This window comes from Brienomyrus brachyistius, unplaced genomic scaffold (assembly GCF_023856365.1).
Source record: "Brienomyrus brachyistius isolate T26 unplaced genomic scaffold, BBRACH_0.4 scaffold38, whole genome shotgun sequence".
Lineage (NCBI taxonomy): Eukaryota > Metazoa > Chordata > Actinopteri > Osteoglossiformes > Mormyridae > Brienomyrus > Brienomyrus brachyistius.
Window position 1 is genome coordinate 2,703,145 of NW_026042313.1, and position 21,440 is coordinate 2,724,584.

Genomic DNA, 21,440 nt, shown 5'->3' on the forward strand with positions numbered 1-21,440 from the left:
GAGTGATGGGAAGCGGTGGAATGCAGCTTTATCATCCTGTCCAAGGAGTACACAGGTGTCCATTACTGAGGCTCCTAAGATTGTATCCAGTTCATTGAGGATGGGAGAGAAACCAACCATTGTGCACTAAAGATTATGTAATGGATGCAAAATAATTTACTATTCTGTATTGTACTAAAGGGTTCAATTTACAGGCGGGAAATTTGAAGATAAATCATGAAAAAAAGAAAAAAAAAAGTTTGTAAGTTCCAAGGCTCTTTTACAGTATATATCTTATGTTAGTATAAAGCTTCTTTTAGGTAAAGGGGAATGTTATATCTCGAGTGTCCTCTAGATGTCCCCATGGCCTAGGTTAAGATAGATGATGTAAGAGGTGGGGTCAAGAGAGAGAGAAAATAAAGTAAGAAGAGAGAAGATGGAAGTGTGTGTTCATGTTTGATGACTTCTTGAACATTACAGTATTATACTTAATATTATATTGCTAGCACTTCTTATTGTTAAACTGTTTACTTTAAAATACAGTATGTCTACCAGACATCTGAAATTGTGTGACAATTTGATTTATTTAATTAGCACTGCAAAGATTTTTTATTTTTTGTTTGTTACATTGCTTAATTTTGGTACAAGCATAATTTAATTTAGACCTATTTGATCACCATTTGCAGCCTGTTGATGTGCAATAAACATGAAAAGTTGTAAAACATCTATTGTGCTTTATCATTGTACTATTATTCACATAGTAAAGTCCATCTTCAACCTGAAAAGGTCCAACTAGCTCATCTTTAATAATACCAGCCCATACCAGTACCCCACCTCCACCTTGCTGGCATATGAGTCGAAGTGGAGCTCTGTATCCGTTACTGATCCAGCCACGGGCCCATCCATCTGGACCATCAAGAGTCACTCTCATCTCATCAGTCCATGAAACCTTTGAAAAATCTGTCTTCACATATTTCTTGGCCCAGTCTTGACATTTCAACTTGTGTGTTTTGTTCAGTGGTGGTCGGGTTTCAGCCCTCCTTACCTTGGCCATGTCTCTAAGCACTGAACACCTTGTACTTCTGGACACTCCGGGTAGGTTGCAGTTCTGGAATATGGCAGCACTGTAGGCTATATTTAAGCCAGGTTTATGTTAAAAAACCAGGTCTTCACCAGTGTCAAGCATCATGTAATTGACAAGAAGTGATTTGTTTGCTAAAGAGCAAATGTTTAATAAGGAGTATTTTATGATGGGTTTATGTTGTGGCTCATTTAATCTTATCAGAGGGATTGATATTATTATTGATATTAACTGCACAGGAGCCCCCAGTGGAGCATTTCTTTCTAGACACTGTCAGATTTACAAAGCAGAAATATATAGTACAGATATTTTATGGGTTCCACAAGGTAGCCGATTACGAGAAAGATCTCGGTGCGTATGTTGATGTTTCCATGTCCCACTCTCACCAGTGTGGGGAAGCAATAAAAAAGGCCAATAGAATGTAGGGTTACATCTCTAGGTGTGTGTAGTTTAAGTCAAGGGAAGTGATGCTACAATTATATAATTCCTTGGTAAGACCCCACCTAGAATACTCTGTGCAGGTTTGGTCATCACACCGGTGGTGAGAGGTGCCGTCAAGCTGAAGAAGGAGTCCTATCGGGCTTTTTTTTTTTTTTTATGGGACTCCGGAGGCAACTGATGAGTACCGGCAGGCTAAGCGGAATGCGGCTTCGGCGGTCGCTGAGGTGAAAACTCGGGTACGGGAGGAGTTTGGCGAGGCCATGGACAATGACTTCCGGATGGCTTCAAGGAGATTCTGCTCCACCGTCCAGCGTCTCAGGGCGGGAAAGTGGTGCAACATCAATACTGTTTATAGTGGGGATGGTGTGCTGCTGACCTCAACTTGGGACATGGTGGGTTGGTGGAAGGAATACTTCAAAGACCTCCTCGATCCCACTCACACGCCTTCCAATGAGGAAGCAGAGTCTGGGGACTTAGGGGTGGGCTCACCTATCTCTCGGGCAGAGATTGCTGAGGTGGTTAAAAAGCTCCTCAGTGGCCGGGCCCCGGGGAGGATGAGATCCGCTCGGAGTTCCTCAAGGCTCCTGTTGCAAGGCTGTCTTGGTTGACTCGTATCTGCAGCATCACGTGGACATTGGGGGCAGTGCCTCTGGATTGGCAGACTGGGATGGTCCCCCTCTTCAAGAAGGGGGAGCGGAGGGTGTGTTCCAACTATAGGGGGATCACAGTCCTCAGCCTCCCTGGTAAAGTCTATTTGGGGGTGCTGGAGAGGAGGGTCCGTGGGATAATTGAACCTTGGATTTAGGAGGACCAGTGTGGTTTTTGCCCTGGCTGTGGAACAATAGACCAGCTCTATATTCTCAGCAGGGTCCTGGAGTGTGCGTGAGAGTTTGCCCAACCAGTCTACATGTGCTTTCTGGACTTGGAGAAGGCATTCGACCATGTCCCTTGGGGAGTTCTGTGGGGAGTGCTCAGGGAGTATGGGGTGCTGGGCTACCTTTTAAGGGCTGTTTGGTCCCGGTACAACCGGTGTCAGAGCTTGGTCCGCATTGTCGGCAGTAAGTCGGACTCATTTCCGGTGGGGGTTGGATTCCACCAGGGCTGCCCTTTGTCACCGATTCTGTTCATAACTTTTATGTACAGAATTTTTAGGCATAGCCAGGGCATTGAGGGGGTCCGGTTTGGTGACCTCAGGATTAGGTGTCTGCTTTTTGCAGATGATGTGGTTCTGTTGGCCTCATCAGCCCATGACCTTCGGCTCTCACTGGAGCAGTTTGCAGCCGAGTGTAAAGCGGCTGTGATGAAAATCAGCACCTCCAAATCCAAGACCATGGTCCTCAGCCGGAAAGGGGTGGGGTGTTCTCTCTGGGTCAGGGAGGAGGTCCCAAGTGATTAAGTATCTCGGGGTCTTGTTACCGAGTGAGGGAAGGATGGAGTGGGAGATCGACAGGCGGATCGGTACGGCGTCAGCAGTAATGCAGGCGCTGCATCGGTCTGTGCTGGTGAAGAAGGAGCTGAGCCGAAAGGCAAAGCTCTCGATTTACCAGTCGATCTACGTTCCTACCCTCACCTATGGTCTTGAGCTATAGGTAATGACCAAAAGAATGAGTACAAGCGGCCGAAATGATTTTCCTCCGCAGGGTGGCTAGGCTTTCCCTTAGAGATAGGGTGAGGAGCTTGGTCATTCAGGAGAGACTCAGAGCAGAGCAGCTGCTCCTCCACATTGAGGGGAGCCAGATGAGGTGGCTTGGGCATCTGCTTAGAATGCCTCCTGGATGACTCCCTGGTGAGGTGTTCTAGGCATGTCCCACTGGGAGGAGGCCCTGGGGAAGACCCAGGACACGCTGGAGAGACTATGTCTCTCCGCTGGCCTGGGAACACCTTGGGATCCCCCCAGAGGAGCTGGATGAAGTGGCCGGGAAGAGGAAGGTCTAGGTTTCCCTGCTTAAACTGCTGGCCCTTCAACCCAACCTAGGATATGCGGCAGAAAATGGATGGATGGATGGATGGATGGATGGGCTCTCGAGTGGCAAAGAGAGATCAGGTTCTGGAGTAACGAAATTGAAGCCAAGCCTGAATCTGAGAATCTTTGAGAATCAATAATTTTGTAGCTGTTAAACAATAGTGTCAGTTGTCAATGAACAGCTATTTATCAATCAATTTGTCTGTCATTCAAAGCGATTAACCATTTAATGGAATAAAATCTCCTGTTCTGCTGAAAAGCAGATGATAGATCATGCAAAAACATACAGTACAAGTATATAAAACAGTAGACAAAGGATACATTTTTGTTTCCCTTTTTATTGCATAAAACTCAAGATCAACACAGATCAAGAACTACAATGTCAAATAAGCATTACGCAGTAAAATAAACAAAAAGCAAGTGTTTTTTTTTTTTTTTTTTTTTTTACAGTTTTTCTCAGTTGCTTTGGCACATTTCTCAAATGACTAACATTTGCAAAGCAATGAAAGTAAGCCCTATACACAATGAAGTCACTTGTGCGTAACAAAACATAACTTCTTAATATGCAAATCACCATATACAATACAACGACATCATTTTAAACCCAAAATAATATATGCATCAATATATACAGTACTGTGCAAAATCTTAGGCAGTCTAACGAAATGTTTAAAGCTGTTTATCTGGGTAGCAAGTGTACTTTGGCCTAGACCAAAAAACACAATTTAACATTAGAACGTGCAAATTAAGAGTAACACAATAAAAACTAGTAATAATTTCTTTTTGTTTTCTAAAAAGTTACTGATACTGTTACTCTAGTTGGATGGCTAGATGAACACCGCTTCAGTTCCCAAACTTCTCCTCAGGGCCACCTCAGCCATTCCATGATTTTGTTAAATATCATCAACAGTTGAATTAAATAATTACATATATTGGGTTAAAAAGTCAGTGACAGATTGACTAGCTGAATGTGCTAGTGGCCACGTCAAAAAATACATTCGTCCAACATCCCATCTTTGGACTACATACATGACAGCCCACATACTTGCATTTTCATACAGACTGCACAACATTCGTATACACAGAACTGCACATATAGTTTGGAACAATGTCAGCTTCCAGCAGTCCTGGTCCTAAAACGCTTTATTGTCCACTCACAATTTCTTATAAAACATCTTCATCCCAGCTTTCCATTTCTCTATCCTACTGAAGGTTTTTTTGGTGTAGTGATGGAGGGTGTGTGATTGGTGGCCCTATGTGTACAAGCCTCTCCTGCAGGCAATGGAAGAGGCACGTGACATAGACGGAGTTTCTTCCCACGCTATAGAGTTGATGAGGATATTGCCTGTGATGTCAATGAAGAGCTGTGACCAGATCCAGCTAGGTCTTGAGATGCACTCTAAGATTTTTTTTTTTTATCACAGTAATCATCAGTAATGAGAATCATGCGAGCTGGATCACCCTCAGTGAATCGTTTCACATGCCTGTAGTGCTGTAACTGACGCTCCCTCACAATTCAGGAAATGTGCTTCATTCAGTACTCCTTCAATTACATTAAGTTTGTTTCATGAAATGTGCCAAAGCAATCAAGACTGTAAAGAAACAACTGCAATTTGCTAAGCAGGTCAAATGTATTCATATTATTCTTTAAGTCCCACTGTTTTGCAAATATTATCCTGTTACGCAACAATTGTTATGACATCATTGAAAATTATGAGAGATGTATTACATATATATATGTATGGCTTACCAGCCAAAGGTTTGAGTAGCTGGGGGCTGTACTACGAAGCGGGGTTACTGGCTTATCGGGGTAACTTTGCGAGTAACTTGATGTGTGGTGTAACTTCGCGATTAACCCGTACTACGGAAGGTGGGTAGGTTTTACTCGAGGCATGCTGCTATGGCAATTTATGCTAAGTCTCAAACCTGCTCCGAGCAGTTTTTGTTCTTGGTTAAGTCGAGGGCAGGGGTGCAGAATTCGGCACAACACCGGCATACCTGGAGGATCCATATGACACTGACACGCGGATCGTGAGGGGCTCTCTCCACAGGGCGAGGGTTTTTAGAGACTGCCAGTATTCGCTGGCGTACCCAGACAATATTCTCCAAGAAAGGCAATCCGTTACCTTTGTCAGTTGATCGGTCCAGAGGTCTCTAATTCCACTCGCCGTAGCAATGCCCTCACGATCCAGCAGACAGTATGCTTTGCACTGCAATATTTTACCAGTGGCCAGTTTACAGTATGTATTCCATTGGTGATGCTGAACATCTGAGCAAGAATCCTGTTTGCCGTGCAAACGTTTGCAAAGTGGTGTTTGCTCTATCTAAACTGTTGGATACATTTGTGGTTTTCCCTGGTCATTCAAGTGCTCTGCGGAATAAAGAAGGGTTTCATGCAATCGCAGGTAAATCGCAGCATTAAAATATTATATTTTCATTGGGAAATTGCTTTTACTGAACACAATTTCTCAAAGGATTCCCAAGGGTCACAGGAATCATGGATTGCAGACACATCCCAATCAGTGCACCCCTGGGAGAGCTTGAGGGCAATTAAGTGAATCGCAAATCTTGTCACAGCATAAATGTACAGGTCCTTCTCAAAAAATTAGCATATTGTGAAAAAGTTCATTATTTTCTGTAATGTACTGATAAACATTAGACTTTCATATATTTTAGATTCATTACACACAACTGAAGAAGTTCAAGCCTTTTATTGTTTTGTTATTGATGATTTTGACATACAGCTCATGAAAAACCCAAAATTCCTGTCTCAAATAATTAGCATATTTCATCCGACCAATAAAAGAAAAGTGTTTTTAATACCAAAAAAGTCAACCTTCAAATAATTATGTTCAGCTATGCACTCAATACTTGGTCGGGAATCCTTTTGCAGAAATGACTGCTTCAATGCGGCGTGTCATGGAGGCAATCAGCCTGTGGCACTGCTGAGGTGTTATGGAGGCCCAGGATGCTTCGATAGCGGCCTTAAGCTCATCCAGAGTGTTGGGTCTTGCGTCTCTCAACTTTCTCTTCACAATATCCCACAGATTCTCTATGGGGTTCAGGTCAGGAGAGTTAGCAGGCCAATTGAGCACAGTAATACCATGGTCAGTAAACCATTTACCAGTGGTTTTGGCACTGTGAGCAGGTGCCAGGTCGTGCTGAAAAATGAAATCTTCATCTTCATAAAGCTTTTCAGCATATGGAAGCATGAAGTGCTCCAAAATCTCCTGATAGCTAGCTGCATTGACCCTGCCCTTGATAAAACACAGTGGACCAACACCAGCAGCTGACATTGCACCCCAGACCATCACTGACTGTGGGTACTTGACACTGGACTTCAGGCATTTTGGCATTTCCCTCTCCCCAGTCTTCCTCCAGACTCTGGCACCTTGATTTCCGAATGACATGCAAAATTTGCTTTCATCCGAAAAAAGTTCTTTGGACCACTGAGCAACAGTCCAGTGCTGCTTCTCTGTAGCCCAGGTCAGGCGCTTCTGTCATTCGGAAATCAAAATTTTGGAACACTTCATGCTTCCATCTGCTGAAAAGCTTTATGGAGATGAAGATTTCATTTTTCAGCACAACCTGGCACCTGCTCACAGTACCAAAACCACTGGTAAATGGTTTACTGACCATGGTATTACTGTGCTCAATTGGCCTGCCAACTCTCCTGACCTGAACCCCATAGAGAATCTGTGGGATATTGCGAAGAGAAAGTTGAGAGACGCAAGACCCAACACTCTGGATGAGCTTAAGGCCGCTATCGAAGCATCCTGGGCCTCCATAACACCTCAGCAGTGCCACAGGCTGATTGCCTCCATGCCACGCCACATTGAAGCAGTCATTTCTGCAAAAGGATTCCCGACCAAGTATTGAGTGCATAACTGAACATAATTATTTGAAGGTTGACTTTTTTGGTATTAAAAACACTTTTCTTTTATTGGTCGGATGAAATATGCTAATTTTTTGAGACAGGAATTTTGGGTTTTTCATGAGCTGTATGCCAAAATCATCAATATTAAAACAATAAAAGGCTTGAACTACTTCAGTTGTGTGCAATGAATCTAAAATATATGAAAGTCTAATGTTTATCAGTACATTACAGAAAATAATGAACTTTTTCACAATATGCTAATTTTTTGAGAAGGACCTGTACAGGTATTTTTCTCATAATGTGCTTTTATATCTGATGTATGGGCTAGTGACTACACGTCTACCTTAGGTTCACCTTCTCTTCGCTTATTGGAGTCACATAAGGTGTTGTGTTGTAATTTATTAGCTTCTTCTGTAACACATACTTGTTATGACTGATCTACTATTCTCATAGTATTCCGCTAAGGAAAAATCTGACAGGTTCACTGCGGTTAAGTTAGCCTCATTTTCGATATTCAGTTTCCTGGCTTTAATAACTTTTAATGGAAGATGGGGCATTTTTAATGACAGAATTATGATGTCCAGTACACAGACAACAATGCAAAATGGTTATTTTTGCACTTTTTTGTGATTTGTGCCAAATCATGTTAATAGCTAATAATAGGTCCTTTCAGCTGTAATGACATGGTGGTTTAGCATTTTGGACTCATGGCGACTGTTGCACACCCCTTTGATTCTCAGATTGCTTTACGTACGAATTTTAATTAATGTTAGAATGTATCCATATAATGTACAATGGGATAATACATTAATAGGTTAACTTTAAAAACACACAAGACAGGTACATCTAGTGAAGTGTGCTTTGATCAGTGGACTACAGGGAACAATGCACACCCCTTGGATTTTCAGATTATTTTTGTTTGTCATAGATATTAATTATTATATTAAATCCACTTAAAGTGCAATGGGGCAACACACTAAAGGGTTAATAGCTCTGAAACCAAATGAAACAGGCATGTCCTATGGAGTGTGCTTTCATCAGTGGACTCTGGGGGACAATGCGCACCCCTTGGATTGTCAGAATAACTGTCTCTCTAACAGGTATTAATTAATACATTGTATGCATATTATATGTTATTGCTCCATTTCATACATATTGACAGTTAATTGATAACACAAATTAGTCCATAAATAAGTTGTAAAGTGTGATGTAGGTTGTGCACCGTACAACAGAGCAAATATACTGCAGCTGAATTGCTTGCTTACGTGTTTCGTCATACTTAATAAATTAGCATTAAGCATTTATCCATTGAAGAAAAAACTGAAAACAATCATTAAGAAAGGTTGTGGATCATCATGAAATGATGCACTCATAGAATTATGAAAGTAGGCATATCTATTGAACTTAAAGACAAAGATGACAAGTTAATTGATATTTCCCAGAACAATTAATTTTTCCCACAGCTCTTTTTTCTCTCTTAGGAAATATCAGTGGCACTTGGTATAGTGAGAAAAGGTAAACAGTAGTATGGAAAGATCTATGGAATGCAGCAGATGGAGTAGATGCTGTGGTGCAAGAATTTTTGCAGTTTACGGATCTACATAACTTGGATGTTCGGAAAACAACAGCTAATTGTTCTTCTCTCAACAGACTGAATGTAAGTGCTGTAAAAGATGGTACAACTGACTATGTATCAATATGGAACAAAAAGAATTTACACATGCAGTGACAAGCAAATGGCACTGCACATTCTGCAATTAGCATCTCCCAGGCAAATATGCACTTTATAGGATTTTCTGTTTTTCAATACCTACTTAAAAATCAAAGTGGTGCACTTTTCCTCTTAGTCTGCTCTAAAGCACTCTGGATTTGCTGCTATAATATCGATTGTTGCATGCTTCCGACTGAAAAATTGTTTTATATGAGTAACTGTGAATAAATATTTATTTTGGAGTTCATACAAATCTTTCATTGTTTGTACCAGTGCAGGACAAAGGGAGAAGGAACTCAGGAGTTCAGCTAGAGTTCAGGGCAGGTTCTTCTGAGCATTGGAAAGATCTGACTCCTGACAACTATGAATATGTATAAAATGGAGTACATGCACACTCCATAGGACATACCTAGCTCATTTTGTTTTAGAGCTATTAACCCTTTAGTGTGTTGCCCCATTCCACTTTAAGTGGATGCAATGTAATAATTAATAAATATTACAGACAAAAATAGTCTGAAAATCCAAGGAGTGTGCATGGTTCCTTGTAGTCCACTGAGCAAAGCACAATTCACTAGATGTGCCTGTCTTGTCTACTTTTAAAGTTATTAACCCATTAATGTATTGTCCCATTGCAAATTATACAGATACATTGGAACATTAATTTAAAATCGTACGTAAAGCAATCTGGGAAACAAATGGTGTGTGCAACATTTGAGCCCAAAATGCTAAACCACCATGTCATTACAGCTGAAAGGACCTATATTATATTAGCTATTAAGACGATTTGGCACAAATCACGAAATGGTGCATCGTTGTCTGTGTACTGGACGTCACAATTCTGTCATTAAACACGCCCCACCTTACTTCCGTTAAAAGTTATTCAAACCAGAAAACTGAATATGGAATATGAGGCTAACTTAACCGTGGTGACAGGTTCGTTTTCTCACTACACACATGCTTCTGTTTTGTCTTGTTGTAAATCATTTGTTTGTTAAACAATGGCTCACTTTCTATTAAGTGCCATACGAACAGACACCTTTTTCTTTTTAGCTGTAAAACATAGAAGCATGCTCTTAAGTGGAAACTATGGACAAAATGAATCTTTCATAATGAGTAGAAATATAAATACATATCCCTACCACTTCACACGGTGTTCTTGTATCTCATCTTGATTTGCTGCCACGTATGCTTTCCACTACTATTGCATTTGAAATCGGATTGTTATTGTCGTTACGTTATTGTTAACATTAGGTTTACATTATGAGTAACATCACAGTGATGGAACTTTAGGCAGCATTACATTACTTAAAAGCAAATAATAGGATTACTTCTGAATTGTGTCACATCTGTTAGCCTTTGTATATCTTTTCAGACAACACTTCATAGTCTAATACTCGGTTGTGAGATATTTTTGACCACGTTTTATGACCGTGAAAATGTACTTATGCATTTATTTGGTCGGCAATACGTCGCCAACAAGCCTGCCTAATTTTCTTGGCTGCAGTGGCATTGGACTTTCTTTGCAGCGTTGATTTAAATTCCTCATATCCCTGCATAATTAGCATGCAGTCCTCCGCGAAATACGGAGATCGCGCCATGAATTAAACGGTGACTTGCGCTGCCGAACGTGCTTCATGTATGTGAACGTTCACAAACTCTAATGCAGTTACACCGATGTAACAAATCAACTTCCTAACTGGCGTAGTAGTACTGATTAGCCCCGATTTTGTCAAACCCGCGTTCGCAAATTACCTCCGGGTTAAGGCTGATTTAGTTCAACCCCTTTCGTAGTACAGGTCACTGGTGTGTTTTGTTTTGCTGAAGAATTAAATAATTACAGAAGAATTACAGAAGATAAATTAGAATGAAGCAATACACAATCAACCAAAACATACTTATTTTGACTCATACTGTATATAAATATATGTACATATAGGTACATATCCATTTTTTCAGTTCCGATCTAATTTCGATACAAAACCAATACCGACACAGATTTACATACGTGTTCTTTTTACTTTAATCTTAATAAATATACATAACATGTATATGCTTTTTATATCATTAATATTTTTAAACAGATACAGATTAAATACAGATGAAAAATGTATGCCAACAAAATCTTTAAGTAGGCTACTAGATATATACATAATATACTGTTTCGCCTCATTAGTACATCTTGTTTTAAGCGTTTTTGAGGAATTGGCAGTTCAATTTGAATATCTTCCAAGCGAGGATATGCAACTAGTGAATGCTTAAAATGCCACAATTTGTCTCCGACTGGCAACATCATCACTTATGCTGCATTTAAGTCCTACTCTGAAGATCCGACTAGGAAGCTGGAAAATCGTAATTATGACATGACGTGTTCAAGTGGTCGGAGGAAAATGGAAGTGATAAAAAGCTATGTTTTGTCTTGCTGTTTTTTTTTCGTTTCTCCAACCCCTAAATGCATTTGTAGCATTAATTGAAATTCTGGCAATCCCTTTCTCAGCAGGTAGCATGTCAGCTATTTATCAGATAAAAAGCTCTGTTTTTTTGACGGTACACAATTTATTAACCATCTCAACCAGATTTAACTTCATTCAATTTATTCAATCTGGAGTTCTGCGATGACACGCTATGTAAAATTTACTACTTTCAAAATTATTTGAAGAATGAAGAATCAAATAATTACAGAGGAATAAATAATTGCACAGTGGAGGTATCCATTGCCTCCGCCATGATTGATGTAATGACACGCCCCCAACTCGGAAACTCTGGAAAATCCCGAGTTTCCCACTGGTAAATATCACTTTGTTGTGATGTTTATATGCTCTCATCTGGTATTTATTATTTTTCCTACATGACTTGAAGGTAGGGTTACATTTCGTTACGATACGTGGCAGTCAATCGTGTATCACAAGCTGTAGCGAGTGCGCAAAACAGCCCAAGGTAGACACTCCCAAATCATCCACTGTTTTTTCATAGCTGTTAGATTGTTTTGCACAATGGCGTGCGATTTGTTTAGTGGTATTTCCACTAAATTCTACTCCCACCTCTCAAAACTTTATTTTTTGCAAATATTGCAAATTATTCTACTACTAGTTGTTGTCAAACGTGTAAATTAATTCGAAATCAACCTCTTATCTGATGTTATGCTTCTCCTGTTGTGAAGGGTATGCACGTAAGGAAGGAAGAAATGAGCTTGAATGTCGCAAAAATTACATAAAAAATGGGAAAGAGCTGTCGTGCGATTTATTGTTCGAATAGATTTAACGTGAAATATGAGCTTTTTAGAGATTTATAGAGAATGAAAAAATCTAAAGAAGTAAATATCACCTGTGGATTGGTCACTTATCGCCGATATCCAATTCAGCAAATACATCTGGACCGGTCCGCGCCAATACTGATTCGAATATCGGATCGGTGCATCAGTATGTACATACATACCTGTCATTAATTTTGAATAATCAAACAATATCAGAAAATGAATTATGCCTATACATTTTTCATTAATCCTAATAATTCACATTTTCTGAAACTACTAATTCAGTACAGAACTGCATCAAGGGAACCATACAAAATGGAGGAAATGTACAAACTACTTACACAAAGACGAGTGGGGGGAATGAAACCCACAGACCTAAAAGTGTGAGGCCACAGTGCTATTAACATTAAAAAACCCTGTTTAACATATAGCACATCTTGATATCTTGTAACAATCTCCATGCCTTTTTATGTTGTGACTCCACAACATGCTTTCCCAAGAGCAATTTAACCCAGCATGACAGAACTCTTTAAAGAAATCAATAACTTTTTATTGAGTATAATGTGTATGTCTTTTTAAGAATGTTAGTTAAAATGGGCTTGAGATTGAAAAGTAAAGAGAAGTGAAATAAGTTCAAGTGAAAGGGATAATTGTGATGACTCGATATGTCTAATTTATACATTTATCTTCCGTGGTGTGTATTGCTTTGTACATCTTGTTCACCACTGTCTCAGCTATCACTACACCTGCAGTAGATACTTTTGGATACAACCTCATTTGCCATCCTCATAGGGTCTCATAAATATTGGTAAGATCACTCCTGCAGCCACAGGAGTCTGTTCATCCATTCACTCGTTGGAAGTAATGGTACAATTTTTATGTAATTTGGCACACATGAAGACCAGCAATGGGTATGTAAATGATTCAGCTTGCAAGGAGCTGGCTTGTCTAGTCACCAGACACAGAGGATGCCTCGTAGACGCATTAGACTGCATTACCAGCACTTGACAGAGTTTGATAGGGGTCACATTATGGGTTTCCATGAGGCCGGGTGGTTGTATGCAATAGCCTGGCATGTGGGGCATGCAGATGTCACCGTTCCCTGATGTTGGAACCAATGGGCACATGAGGGCACCCACACACATTGGGAAGGTTCTAGTCACCCAAGACAGACCACACCAAGCGAGGATTGTCATATTGTGCGGCAAGCATTACAGAACCCCATGACATCTGCACCTGCCATCCAGACACAGATATTGGACTGTCTACAACACCCCGTATCACCCTGCACTGTGTCTCGTTGACAAACATCAGCCAGACTACAGGTTCACCATCCCATGCATTGGCTGCCGTTAACACCAACGCAGAGACGGCTGCATTTGGAGTGGTGGCATAACTGGGAGGTATGGACTGATGACAAGTGGCATTGTACCATATTCAGTGATGAATCTCGGTTCTGCATTACCACACATCCCACCAACATTGTGGAGAGACACAACAGCATTACTCCTGGCATCATGATGTAGGGAGCCATAGGGTATAACTTCAGGTCATCTCTGGTAGTGATCCGGGGGACCCTGACAGCACAGCGCTACGTCAGTGACATCCTGTGTCACCATGTCTCACCCGTCCTGAGACAACACCATGGTGCAGTGTTTCAACAAGACAACACCTGTCCACTCACAGCACATAAGTCTATGGACTGCCTGCGTCATGTTGGCCAGCCTGGTTCCCCAATCTTTCCCCAATCAAACATCTGGATCAGCTCGGACATCAATACAGACCCAGTGCCAATTTGCAGGATCTCGAGGGCCAACAGCCGTGGGCCAACTTGCCGCAGGAGAGGATACAACAGCTGTATGACTCCCTTTCGCAACATATCGCTGCATGAATCCAGGCCCGGTGGGGTGCCACACCCTACTGACAAGGGACCGGAAGTGTGCACATACTGCCAACTCTGTTTTTCATTTGATCTGATATTACAATCATTGCGATAATGTCACATGACCTTTCACCACGTGCAGATTCATTTAATTTCCACCACTCTGTCTGGGTGCTTGACTTTTTTGTCACTGTGTATATATATCATATACTGACATTGAACACAATTTGCAATGATAAACTGTCCACATATGTTTAACACTTGTAACACTTTTTTTCTTTAATATCTCTTTTCTGTAGTTGACATACAGAAAAGAGAAATGTTTCTGCTTCACTTTTGCTTCACTTTTACTTTTCCACTTACTCATTGGTTTTGGTCACTACAGTGAATGCAGAATGACTTTGTACTAATAATATCAAATTAGCCGCTTGTGTTATTCACCAAATTAGGCCAGCAATTAAATTTCTCCCTTTTGTGAAAAAGTACCTATATGAGTAAATGCTAAATGAGCAATACAGACATGACACCTGGAGAGTGCTAAAGTAATGCAATGAGAAAGCAGCTGCAGCTCATTATTCAGTTGATCCCTTTGGTTTTAAATTGGACATCAAGGCGCTTTAAATATCCATGTATTAAATAAATATATTGACAAAAATTTAGCTGAATATACATACTCACTTCATAATCGACACACAAATAATAATAGAAGGTTTCCTGAAGGATATTTCTGAGCAGCATCACGGTCCCTCCTGAGCTGCCTTATTCTTGATGCTCCTTCGCAGGTAGCGTATGGCAGACAGTGCACTGATGTTAGCTAGGAGAGCTGCATTCCAGACGAAAAAGCTCAGCAGTTCAATCATCACCATTTACAGTCTACTGACTTTCTAACCAAAAAAAAAATAACTTCCATTATAACTGACCACTGACAGTCATTTGCAAGCTGCTCGGCTTGCTGTTTTGAGTTCTTAATAAAAACTGCATTACAAAGCTTGCTTTATAAAATCATTTGTTGACTGAGATGCAGAATATTTACAATGTTGTTGTTACTATGATAATAACATGCTAATGTGCCTAGGCTCAAGTGGGAGTATTACAGTTACGTTATGCAAACTAGAGAGTACACTCTAAAATAACGATACAAAGTGCAATAAATACATAAACTAGTAACACAGTTGTTTATTATCATTATCAAATATTATGTACTGTATATAATTTTATCTGCTATACTGAACTGGCAGCACCGTAAGTTTGTTTACATCAGCATTACCACAAACAATGCAGTGCATTGCAACCTCACTAGGCAGTAGGATTTTTTCAGCTCAGTTATAATCTTATGGGACCACTATCATAAATAAAGTCTGTCGTTGACCAAAGGGTCATTTTGCTGCACATGACTGTAGAGATGTTGAAGAACAGGTACTTACCAGCTTTCCAAGTGTCACCTGCCTGAGGACTGGCAGACCTAAGGACCCAGGAGGCGAAGGCAATGCAGATCATGCACAAGTCCGACTGCCTAAGAGCCAGGAAGCGGCTGTCCCTTCCTGAATGAAAGAGAGGCAAGGGGCAGCACATATATACTTCATCCATCTACATTTATTCAGCCATACAATGATAAAGGTGACAGAACAATATAAATAATACAATCATCTCCCGCTAACAGTCAGCAATGACCAGTAAATCCTTTGGTATGATATCACTGGTAGATGCCTTTTCTTCCTTTTTATTTTGATTATTATAGTCAGTTCATTGTTCAGGAAGCTCTGGCAGTCCATGCAGTTCTGCATGACTGATTGTCTAACTTTTGCAGAGAATACATTGAGAGCTAAATTAGAGTACACAATTAAACAGAAAGGGACACAATGAAGAACTAAGGAAGTACAAGACACGAAGAACATACATAATAAAGATTTTCCATAATACTGCTTCTGAATTATGATTATCAGTTGTGCAACCATGGGACAAGATCCTTCTATAGCCCACTAGACCTATATGTGTTCCTGTCACCCACAGCTCACCTCTTTGTAGGTCAGGAGACTTCCTGTTCTTACACTGTGATAAGATCAAGTTCAGCTGAAAAAGTTCCTGGATTGACTTCAGACACTTAAAAGTGGACCAGAGCAACGAAAGGGCAGACCTACCAATCAAAAGGTTTTGGCAGTAGCCACATAAGTAGACAGATATGGACAGGGCATTAAAGGGACAGGGGAGTATACCACTGTGCTGGGTACACATGGTATACTTATGGCAGTTTGAAGAGTTAAAGATCCTTTAAATACTATGAGAATGTATCTATTTTTTGCTCCACCTCGCAAGCCAGCTATGCCAGTCATTTTTGGCACAGAGTATTTGGCACAGGGTTGAAGAAGGTGAATGAGGGAGGTCACGTAGTCACTAGCTCTTACATCAGTACACTCAAGCCTATGTTTGGTCTGCCTTTGAGTAACTGTTACTGTGCATATAGGGGTCGATTCTCCCATGCCTGGGCGCCTGTACATTGGGGTTTACCGCGATGGACGAGAGAGTAGCCTCCCTTCACCTTCATGTGGGGGGAACGGTTCCTGACTGTTGTTTGCGCTTATGCGCCAAACGGCAGTTCAGAATACCCATACTTTTTTGTACCCATACGTCTTTGTAAGGCATGTTGGAGAGCGCTCCTCCTGGGGACTCTCTTGTTCTGCTGGGGGACTTCAATGCTCACGTGGGCAATGATAGTGAGACCTGGAGGGGCGTGATTGGGAGGAATGGCCCTCTGATCCACCTGGTAGTGGGTTGGCTCCACTGGTGGGGGAGGAAGCCGGTCAGACCTGGCAGACCCAAGTGTAAAATGCGGGTCTGCTGGGAACAGCAGGACCTTCACCTTCTACCTCCAGCAGAACTTCACCCATGTCCTGGGGGAGGTGGGGCACATTGAGTCCGAATGGGCTATGTTCCGTGTCTCCATTGTGGAGGAGGCTGACCAGAGCTGTGACCGTAAGGTGGTCGGTGCCTGTCGCAGCGGCAATCCCCAAACCCACTGGTGGACACCAGCGGTGCAGGATGCCGTCAAGCTGAAGAAGGAGTTCAATCGGGCCTTTTTGTCCTGTGGCACTCTGGTGGCAGCTGATGAGTACCAGCGAGCTAAGCGGAATGCGGCTTTGGCGGTCGCTGAGGCAAAAACTCGGGTGTGGGAGGAGTTTAGCGAGGTCATGGAGAACGACTTCCAGACGACTTCGAGGAGATTCTGCTCCACCATCCGGCAGCTCAGGGCGGGAAAGCGGTGCAGCATCAACACTGTTTATGGTGGGGATGGGGCGCTGCTGACCTCAGCTCGGGACGTTGTGGGTCGGTGGAAGGAATACTTCGAAGACCTCCTCAATCCCACTGACACCTTCCAATGAGGAAGCAGAGTCTGAGGATTTAAATTTACATTTTACATTTACATTTACAGGATTTGGCAGACGCCCTTAGCCAGAACGACTTACATAAGTGCTTTGAGACTCTGCAATGAATTTCCGATGCTAGCTCAATAAGGACCCAAGCTATGAATACTATCTCTCTGAGAACTCCGTTGAGTAGTACAGAATTTTTTTTTTTTTTAACACACACCAGAAAAAGAGCCGAGTAAGAATACAGAAATTCTACGTCAGGTATTTCTGAAAAAGAAATGTTTTGAGTCGTCGCTTGAAGACATTCAAGGATTCAGCTGTTCGGACATCTAGGGGGAGTTCATTCCACCAATTAGGTGCCAGGACAGAGAAGAGCCGAGATGCGTGTCAGCCTTGTGCCTTGAGGGGAGGTGGGACCAGTCGAGCAGTGCTGGAGGATCGGAGAGATCGTGGTGCAGAGCGGGGTGTGATGAGGTCCTTTAGGTAGGATGGTGCCAGAGAATTTTTGGCTTTGTATGCGAGCATCAGTGTTTTGAATCTGATGCGGGCAGCTACAGGAAGCCAGTGGAGGGAGCGCAGCAAAGGAGTGGTATGGGAGAACTTGGGAAGGTTGAAAACAAGACGAGCAGCTGCATTCTGAATCAATCAAGGATTTGGGTGTGGACTCCCCTATCTCTGGGGTGGAGGTTGCTGAGGTGGTTAAAAAGCTCCTCGGTGGCCGGGCCCCGGGGGTGATGAGATTCACCTGGAGTTCCTCAAGGCTCCTGTTGCAAGGCTGTCTTGGGTGACACGTATCTGCAGCATCACGTGGACATTGGGGGCAGTGCCTCTGGACTGGCAGACCGGGGTAGTGGTCCCACTCTTTAAGAAGGGGGACCGGAGGGTGTGCTCCAACTATAGGGGGATCACACTCCTCAGCCTCCCAGGTAAGGTCTATTCGGGGTTTCTTTGAGAGGAGGGTCCACCAGATTGTCGAACCTCAGATTCAGGAGGAGCAGTGTGGTTTTTGTCCTGGCCATGGAATAGTGGACCAGTTCTATACTCTCAGCAGGGTTTTGGAGGGCTCATGGGAGTTTGCCCAACCAGTCTACATGTGCTTTGTGGACTTGGAGAAGGCATTCGACCACGTCCTTCGGGGAGTCCTGTGGGGAGTGCTCCGGGAATATGGGGTGCCGGGCTACCTTATAAGGGCTGTTCGGTCCCTGTATGACCGGGGTTACAGCTTGGTCCGCATTGTCAGCAGTAAGTCGGACACGTTTTTGGTGAGGGTTGGACTCCGCCAGGGCTGCCCTTTGTCACCGATTCTGTTTATAATTTTTATGGACAGAATTTCTAGGCGCAGCCAGGGCGTTGAGAGTGTCCGGTTTGGTGATTAGGATCAGGTCTCCGTTTTTTTGCAGATGATGTGGTTCTGTTGGCTTCATCAGACCGTGGTCTTCAGCTCTCACTGGAGCAGTTCACAGTCCTCAACCGGAAAAGGGTGGAGTGCTCTCTCCGGGTAGGGGGGGGGGTCCTTCCCCTAGTGGAGGAGTTTAAGTATCTAGGGGGCTTGTTCATGATTGAGGGGAGGATGGAGCAGGAGATCAGTGCAGTGTCAGCATTGTCATGGTAAAGAAGGAGCTGAGCCAAAAGGCAAAACTCTCGATTTACCAGTCGATCTATGTTCCTACCCTCACCTGCGGTCATAAGCTATGGGTAGTGACTGAAAGAATGAGGTCGCGAATATAAGCGGCTGAAATGGGTTTCCTCCGCAGGGTGGCTGGGCTCTCCCTTAGAGATAGGGTGAGGAGCTCAGTCATTCGGGAGGGACTCAGAGTAGAGCCGTTGCTACTCCGCATCGAGAGGAGCCAGATGAGGTGGCTTGGGCATCTGATTAGGATGCCTCCTGGACGCCTCCCTGGTGAGGTGTTCTGGGCATGTCCCACTAGGAGGAGGCCCCGGGGGAGACCCAGGACACGCTGGAGAGACTATGTCTTCCGGCTGGCCTTGGAATGCCTCGGAATTCCCCCAGAGGAACTGGATGAAGTGGCCAGGGAGAGGAAAGTCTGGGTTTCACTGCTAAAACTGCTGCCCCTGCGACCTGACCCAGAAAAGCAGTAGATGATGGATGGATGAATGGATGGATGGATGGACTTAAGTGTACAGTATTTGGGCAGAGGTATTAAGTCATGCGCCTCCATACAGTCAAATGCCGTTTTGCAAATCTCAAAAAACCAAACATGTAACAAAATGAAACTTTTAAATGTGTATCACACATATAGAAGTAAATGTTACAATGAAAAATGCATCTAAATAATTCATATAATTATATGAGTTATATAATGCAATACTATATAGAAACATATAAGTATATACAAAGTACATTACCATTAGAGAGGATTTAAATAACATCTGCCTTGTCAACATGCCTAGCAGGTGAATCAAATTAAATGAGTAAAAAAATAGGTTCAAAGGAAGTAGTGTATCCCAACATCGTGAGAGAGTAGGACAGACCAAGATGGTCTTGTGTTGATGTACTTCAACTGATCGACACTGAATGCATTGTATGTTTCTGGGTGGATTGTGAAATAGTCCATTCTGAACCAATATGGGACTGTACCGTCCGACCCTACCCCTCATGTCTCCTCCCCCTTTGACCATTAGGTGTTGCTGGCCATCCTGTCCTCCTCCCTGTTGCATGCCCTTAAGCCCCTAGTGTTTCCATTGTCACCTGGACTGCTACATAACTCAGTGGGTTGAGCAATGCGGCTCAGATTCTGAGTACCTGCTGACTGTGATTTTGAGGCTGGCTTGACCTGTCTCCAATCATTAGTGTTTATCGGTTTCCCTCACGTTTGCTGTGTTCCCCCTGGGTCCTGTTTATGTTTTTGTTTCTTGTTACTTATTCCCAGTTTGTGGTTTGTGTTCTGTTTTGGTTTTTGCTTTGTGTCTTTGTGGTTTATGTATTGATTTTCTTTGTTATATTCATAGTGTTAGATTATGTTTTCCTGATAGTCTCTTTGTTTCTTGTTTCCCTGTGCCTCATGATTGTTCATTATTCTACCCGACTGCTCATTCTCCACCACCTGATTCAGTTTGTTCCTGCCTGTTATTAATTTCATCAGTGGATCATTGTGTTAGAATGTGTGTGGTTTGTTACTCTGTGTTTGTTACTCTGTTCCCTTGCTCACTTTTGTGGCTTATTGGGGTAATTTGTCAGATTTAAGGTACCACAGTTTAAATGGACTTCATATTCGTTCACTTACATTTTGCCCAGACTACTTTAAATCCGACAAGTTACTCCGATAAGCCAGTAACCCTGCTTTGTAGTACAGGCCACTGTTCTAATTGTTAAAATTAGCTTAACAACAGACTCACATTATATTATTGTCTATAATGTTGATTTTGCCTCTGTTGTAGTGAGTCGACTGCAAAGTAAAACAATGGGCAATGCAAAGCAATTGAAGAAATGAGCATTATTTTAATAATTATGTGTCTATTGTGGGTTACTAGCAATAAAGTTGAAAGAATGAAAAACGTTTTATCTGTTTTATGTTATTTAATAATATGTCTGCAATGGTAGTGCCTATTTTTGTAAAATGGTCATGGATCATTAAAACTGAGCTACAAATTACATAAGAACATATGAAATTTACAAACAAGAGGAGGCAATTTGATCCATCCAGCTTCTTTGTGGAGAATTCAAGAAATAGTTCAGAGTTATTCAAATCTTATCTAGCTCCGATTTAAAGGAACCCAAGGTTTTATCTTGCATTACAATTATAGGAAGACTATTCCATAACATGTTAAGTAGTGCTTTCTCAAATCCAGTTTAAAATGTTCACCCACTAATTCCCACCTACGGCCATGAGTTCTTGTATTTGTATTTCATCTAATATTGAAGTAACTATT

The 21,440-nt window shown here is 42.1% G+C and overlaps 1 protein-coding gene across 4 annotated transcripts in view; it reads right to left on the reverse strand.

The window, feature by feature from the left end:
* The window catches only part of LOC125722368 (uncharacterized), a 38,536-nt gene that overhangs the window by 5,794 nt on the left and 11,302 nt on the right, over nt 1-21,440 (reverse strand). For 2 of the 4 annotated variants that reach the window (XM_048998519.1, XM_048998521.1), the window contains exons 3-4: nt 15,609-15,725; nt 14,438-15,007 (exon numbers count right to left, since the gene is read on the reverse strand). In XM_048998519.1, the coding sequence (XP_048854476.1) occupies nt 14,922-15,007; nt 15,609-15,725 (203 nt within the window). In that variant the 3' untranslated portion in view covers nt 14,438-14,921. Of the gene's footprint in view, nt 1-3,782; nt 5,836-14,437; nt 15,008-15,608; nt 15,726-21,440 lie in introns of those variants that run through there. The other 2 variants (XR_007386339.1, XR_007386340.1) reach the window with 2 other exon arrangements.